The sequence below is a fragment of the Mesoplodon densirostris genome, chromosome X, assembly GCF_025265405.1.
Source record: "Mesoplodon densirostris isolate mMesDen1 chromosome X, mMesDen1 primary haplotype, whole genome shotgun sequence".
Lineage (NCBI taxonomy): Eukaryota > Metazoa > Chordata > Mammalia > Artiodactyla > Ziphiidae > Mesoplodon > Mesoplodon densirostris.
Genome location: NC_082681.1, coordinates 36,375,133 through 36,382,048, shown reverse-complemented (window position 1 = coordinate 36,382,048; position 6,916 = coordinate 36,375,133). Strand labels below are relative to the sequence as shown.

Below are 6,916 nucleotides of genomic sequence, written 5' to 3'. Positions count from 1 at the left end.
AGATGCTTATAGAGGTAAAAATATAAACTGATAAATAGCCAAAGCAATGAGTTTCTCTCAAAATTCAGAGAATTAGGGGTCACAGTTGCAGAGCAGCCTGGTCCCCCAAATTTAGTGGTTGTTTGACCTTGTGCAAGTTTCTTTATCTCTTGGAGCCTGAGTTTCCTCAGTTCAGTAGTATCTGCATCATAGAGTTGTTGAGGATTAAATGAGATACTACAGGTAATGTGCACAAACATGTGGAAAAAGTTGAGTAAATGTTTGCTATATGTCCTTCAGAAAGTGGACCTACAGCCTCGCTTTTGGGTAGCTAACAATTTGGGAAGCTGGAGTAGTTACCTACTCGCTATCTCTGGATTTGGTTATCAAACTTTAGAGATGTAGCCGACTTGAGAGAGATTGAAAATCATTTGGTTGAGGGATGGAGTTTAAACAGTAGATAATGTCAAGCTTTGGGAGACTGAGGGAGGTGTTTGTTTGGTTTAACTTGGACAATAGCAGATTCAACGGATTTAGGAGGCACTGTCATTTCAGTAGATGATTAGAGCCAGGAGGATACTGGAGAATGTAATTTGGAAAAGATAGGCTCAAATCATGGTTGGAAGGCCAAGGAAAGATGTCAAATTGAATATGGTAAGTTACTTGGAGGCTGCATATGATAGTAAAATTTCATAATTTTAGGGTTGTAAAAAAATCTTAAGAGGTCACTGGTTCATGCTCTTAAACATTGGTTCTCCATAACCACATTTATACCATTTCAAACAAATGAGTCCAGGTTTTGATCTTTTCAGTGGGAACAGGCAAAACTTTTGATTAGTCATTTAAGGCTCTTCCAGTTTGAAGCCAAGAAAAATACATCATAAAGAGCATATAGGGCTTCCCCGGTGGCGCAGTGGTTGAGAGTCCGCCTGCCGATGCAGGGGACATGGGTTCGTGCCCCGGTCTGGGAAGATCCCACATGCCGTGGAGCGGCTGGGCCCGTGAGCCATGGCCACTGAGCCTGTGCATCCAGAGCCTGTGCTCCGCAACGGGAGAGGCCACAACAGTGAGAGGACTGCGTACCACAAAAAAAAAAAAAAATAGCAAATACATGTTATTTCTATAAGTTGATGAGAAATCTATACTTTTCCAATAAATTTCCATTAAAGTTTTCATTAAAGTGAAAAGGTTACTTTTAACAATATATATATCTTTGTCTTTGGATAACTACACATATGCATTAGAAAAGCAATTTTATATTATTTGTATATTACATATGTAATTTGATATTATTTATACACTTATATATTATATAAAATATTATGTTATTTACATTGAATGCAAGGATATTACTTTCATTGTAATAAAATAGGAAAAGGCTCTGCAAATTTATTTTCATTTTTGTCCCTAATAAACATTTCCAAAAGGTATTATAGTGTTTTTTTTAGAAATAAAAGGCAAAAATAATACCAGAATTGGAACTGGCAACAGCAGGAACTTAATGAGAACTGCACCTCCCTGTTCACCACTTCTATCTACAGGAGACTGAGGCAAAAAGTACAGTAGTTAGTGTGTGGATGATTATTTTCAAGCTTAAGATATACCAGTGACATCCTTTTCATCTTTTTTTTTTTTTTTTAAAGATGGAGCCAATGTTCTGACTCAATAGCTGGAAACAGCAATTTCCTTTTTTTTTTTAAATTTATTTTTGGCCGCATTGGGTCTTTGTTGCTGTGCGCGGGCTTTCTCTGTTTGCGGCGAGCAGGGGCTACTCTTCGTTGCAGCGCATGGGCTTCTCATTGTGGTGGCTTCTCGTTGCAGAGCTCGGGCTCTAGGTGCACGGGCTTCAGCAGTTGTGACATATGGGCTCAGTAGTTGTGGCTTGTGGGCTCTAGAGCGCAGGCTCAGTAGTTGTGGCTTGTGGGCTCTAGAGCGCAGGCTCAGTAGTTGTGGCTCGCGGGCTCTAGAGCGCAGGCTCAGTAGTTGTGGCGCACGGGCTTAGTTGCTCCACGGCATGTGGGATCTTCCCGGACCAGGGCTCGAACCCGTGCCCCCTGCATTGGCAGGCGGATTCTTAACCACTGCGTCACTAGGGAAGTCCCCTTTTCATCTTTTAAACAGAGTTTCATTTACCTGTGTTACAGACTGTCAGGACAGATTTCTACTGTCTATTGTGTAGCTTGTTTTCCTGTACTCTACTTTGGTGTGCTTATCTTCCCTTGTACAAGTGACCCTTTTGCACAATTGATGTGAAATTCAATTGTGGAATAAGTATAACAAAAATGGAAAAATAACGAAGAGAAAATTGAATTTCTTTTTTTTTTTTTTTTTTTTTTTGCCGTATGCGGGCCTCTCACTGTTGTGGCCTCCCCCGTTGAGGAGCACAGGCTCCGACGCGCAGGTTCATCGGCCATGGCTCACGGGCCTAGCCGCTCCGTGGCATGTGGGATCTTCCTGGACCAGGGCACGAACCCGTGTCCCCTGCATCAGCAGGCGGACTCTCAACCACTGCGCCACCAGGGAAGCCCTGAATTTCTTATTAGTTAAATGAATTTTATATAGCAGCTGTGGGTGTAGTCATTAAACCCGAACCCATATTACAGGGCTGCTTATATTTTAAAGAGAAGCCAATACTATCACTTATGAGTCTAAATTAGGTGAAAGCAGTGACCATTTTTAAGAAAATTTAAATGTCAACACCCTAACAGAATCCTTTGTAGTCTAGGGCAATGAATGGCCTTAAGGTATGGCTAAATAAGTGGGAAAATAATGTATTATTGACTCAGAGAGTCTCCTTATTGTAGATGTGGATAGATACCAGAGCATATTTCTACCTTCTCTCTTCTAAAACAGTTACCATGAGTCAAAATATCTTGATGCTGTTGGCCAGGTAGCAGATATGAAACTTATACACATTTGTTGAACTTTGACAATCTCTGTAAAGCCTATTTGCAAATGACATTTTTATAAAAATCCCATCTTGTATGAAATGTACAACGTTTTGCTTTCTGTAATACTACTGCTATTCGCTACTCTTTCTCTGACGTTTGTTCATTCATATTACTAGGGAGTTATATGACATTTGGACTGAGACAAACTGAGACGGGAAAATGCTTCCATACAGTAATATATTCAAAAGGAAAGGATTCAAAAATCTTGTGGGATTAATGTAGCACTCTCAGGATGACCTTAAAACTGAAGTCTTTATAATGTTATGTGTAAGCTAAACTAATGGAGAAGGATTTGAATTTAGGGGAAGAGGACTCTAGGTATTTCCAGAGCCATTTTATATACTTCACTCATGAGTTTAAAAGAATTATGTGAGTTGCAGGGTGGTTTGGTTCAAAGCTCAAATGGCTGAAGTCCTTTTGGGCAAATAAGGCCACAGACAGGATTTAAAGCCATGCCATAGTTTTTCTGTATAGCACTCTGTGGTTCAAAACAAGCATACCAAATGGTTGCATACCAAATCTTAGGCTGAAGGAATCAGGGGGACAGGGCAAAATGGGTGCTTGAATACTGGATTAGAGGTTGCTGTTACACTAATTGAATGCTAAACTTGACTTTGTGCAATTCATTTCAAATAGAATTGAAAGGAAAATGCTATTTTAGTAGGAATACCACATTCAAATGAATGGTCACTAGCCTCGGTGCTGCTGTTTTAATTCTGGGGAATAGCTGAGCTTTCAAAGGAGGAAGTGTAATGTAGTGGCAAGGGTCTTGGACTAGAATCTGTCCTAGCTTGTTAACAGAATAATTTTCTGCCCTCAAGTAAGTCATGCAATCTTCCTGAGTCTGTTTTCTTCTTCTTTCTGGCCATGCCACATGGTTTGTGGGATTCTGGTTCCCCTACCAGGGACTGAACCCGAGCCCTCGGCAGTGAGAGTGCAGAGTCCTAACCACTGGACCACCAGGAAATTCCTGTTTTCTTCTTTAAAAGTGAGGCTAATCTCTGCTGACCTTTAAGTGTGGGGGCACAGTATATATCAGACACTTAATAATTGTTTGTTCAATTTATTATCTTATTTATTGAGTGTCTCATATATGCCAGGTACTGTGCCAAGAGCTTTCATGTGGAAATGCTCTGTAAACTTTAAAGTGTTATTCAATTTAAAGGTGTTATTTTTTTTTAAATTTTTTGGCGATACTGTGCAGCTTGTGGGATCTCAGTTCCCCAACTGGGGATGAACATGGGCCAAGACAGTGAAAGCCCGGAATCCTAACCAATAGGCCACCAGTGAACTCCCTTAAAAGTGTTATTATTAATCCACATGGTTTACCCATTGAGCCATCCCTGTCATAAGGCATTGGATAAATATTTCTCAACTGTAGCTGTAGGTCGGCATGAGCCTTGAGAAATTTTCTATTTTGTTTAATCCTTATGCAATTCTAAGACAGAGCTTGATGTTATTTTTGGTCACTCTGAGGACAGGAAAAGTTTAAAGGCACTGTAAATTGTGTTTGAGTGCCACAAGGCAGAACACTCCCTCATGTGAAAGCACTTACTTCATTGTGAAAGATACCAGTGCTTCATTTTCTCCTCTCTGGAAGTTTTGCTTTCCTATATGGGAAGTCACCTATCTCACTGGGTCTCTGTAGGCTGGGTAGTGATTGTTTCAGGGCTGATGAGGGAGAAGGGTTGGAGATTCAAAAATCTTCCTGTGCTGTCCTGTAAAATGTTCTGACAGTGCACTCCCTTATACAGTTGAACAACACAGGTTTGAACTATGCGAGTCTACTTTGTTGACTGAAAAAAAACGCACAACCTAAAAGTTGAGAATTATGTTTAATTTGGCAGACTTTCTGAGAACTTAAGCCCAGAAGACAGCTCTGAGGGACTGCTCTGAAGATGTAACAGGGAAGAGCCAATTCTGACTCCATGTTGAATCTGTTTCTTATACTTTAACCTTTGCTTTTCATTGCTTTTGTTATTATAATCACTCTCTATAGCTGTAAGCATACACAATGGCCTGCCATAGGGAACCCTGCCCCTCTGCCTGACTGTTAAACTAAAAGCCCTTTGTTCAACAGAGAGACATTCTGACCCTGCTCACCCATGAATGGCTGCAGAAAAGAAGAAATTAACACAGCCCCTCCTATTTTGCAAGATAAATGGCTTTTTTACTTTACTTCCTCACCTCCTCTCCCTCTCTGTTCTATAAAAGAAACTGGCATTCAGATACAGATAAGATGGTTTTTTGGGGACCCTAGTCTGCCATCTTCTTGGTCTGCCGCCTTTCCGAATAAAGTCACTATTCCTTGCCTCAGCACCTTGTCTCCCGATTTATTGGCCTGTTGTGCGGGAAGCAGAGCTTGGACTTGGTAACAAAGAGGTAAGGGAGGAGCCTGGATATATGGAAAAACCAGGCAGTTGGAACCTCAAAAGATAATTAATTAAATTATCTAATTAAGATAATTAAATTAATCAAAAGATAATAAAGTTAATTAAAGCAAACCAGCCATCCGCAGTTAATGAATTTAGCGCTTTTCTATATATGGGAAGATGCAAGAGTCTGGGCTCACTGAAATCATTCCTTTGATATGCACCTTAACTATCTAGGGCCAGTATCTGGGGTTTTTTTTCTATCCTGGATCCCCTCAGGGTGCATAGGGGGGCTACCGTAGCTGATGGCTTGTTGGCAGCAACATCCTTTGTTTACTGATATGGCAGGCAACATTCTTTGTTCACAACTTATACCTGGATTTGTTTTAATGGTAAATACTCTAGTCTACACCATCTCTGGTTGATTGAATCCACAGATGCGGAACCACAGATATGAAGGAACGATGGATACAGAAGAACCATGTATAGGGAGGGACGGCTATAAGTTATATGCAGATTTTCAACTGCAGGGAGGGTCAGCACCCCTAACCCTCATGTTGTTAAAGGGTCGACTGTACCGTAATGAGAAAAAAGTCTATACAGAGGTTTGTACAGATTTTAAATGTAGAATACAGGAGAAACAACAGAGGAAAAATTAAAAAGAAAAGGGAACGCATAAAGAATACAAGGAACAGGGACTTCCCTGGTGGCACAGGGGTTAAGAATCCACCTGCCAATGCAGGGGACATGGGTTCGATCCCTGCTCTGGGAAGATCCCACATGCCATGGAGCAACTAAGCCTGTGCGCCCAGCTACTGAGACTGTGCTCTAGAGCCCTTGAGCTACAACTGTTGAGCCCACGTGCCACAACTACTGAAGTCCGTGTGCCTAGAGCCCTTGCTCTGCAACAAGAGAAGCCACCGCAATGAGAAGCCTGAGCACCACAATGAAGAGTAGACCCCACTTGCTGCAACTAGACAAAGCCCATGCGCATCAACAAAGACCCAACTTGGCCAAAAACAAATAAATAAAAAATTAATGAATTAAAAAAAGAATACAAGGAACAGAAAATTAAAGACTATGTCTGCAGGAAATATTACAGCCAATGGCTGCTGAGAGGCAGACAGAACAAAGGCTTAAAATAGGATTGTCAAGAAATGATACTCAGTTGATTATTGGGCTTTACCCTGATTTTTACCTTTGGAGGTGTCAACTATTTCAAAGAAAATCAGAATCAGGTTTTTGGAGACCTGAGGTAGGACTAGTACTAAGCAAAATAATAAAGGAGTGGTTAATCTTTGGTATCCGTTTCCTCTTTGCACCCTTCTCAGCTCCCCCTCTTTCTTCTAGTTTCTCTGGGTCCTTCCAAATGCTTAACTTGTGCTTTTTTCTAAAGATACCTTGACCTAAGTAAGCTTTGATCCACCGACAGAACATCCAACCTTTAGACCTTTCCATCCCAGAGTTTAGGAGAGATACTTTAGAGCAGGTGGTACCTGTCTCTCATCCTTCAAATCATGCCATGTAAGTGCTCTCCACATGAGTGCATAAGAACATGCCTGACTGCAAAGTAAAGTCTGATTGCTTCCTACTATTACACTAATCTTGGTTCCT

At 41.0% G+C, this 6,916-nt stretch overlaps 1 protein-coding gene across 1 annotated transcript in view; it reads left to right on the top strand.

Annotated features, from left to right (window-relative positions):
- Positions 1–5,766: 5,766 nt before the first annotated feature.
- LUZP4 (leucine zipper protein 4) overlaps positions 5,767–6,916 on the top strand; it is a 104,762-nt gene continuing 103,612 nt past the window's right edge. The window contains 1 exon segment of the mRNA XM_060086417.1: positions 5,767–5,785. Coding sequence (XP_059942400.1) covers positions 5,767–5,785 — 19 coding nt within the window.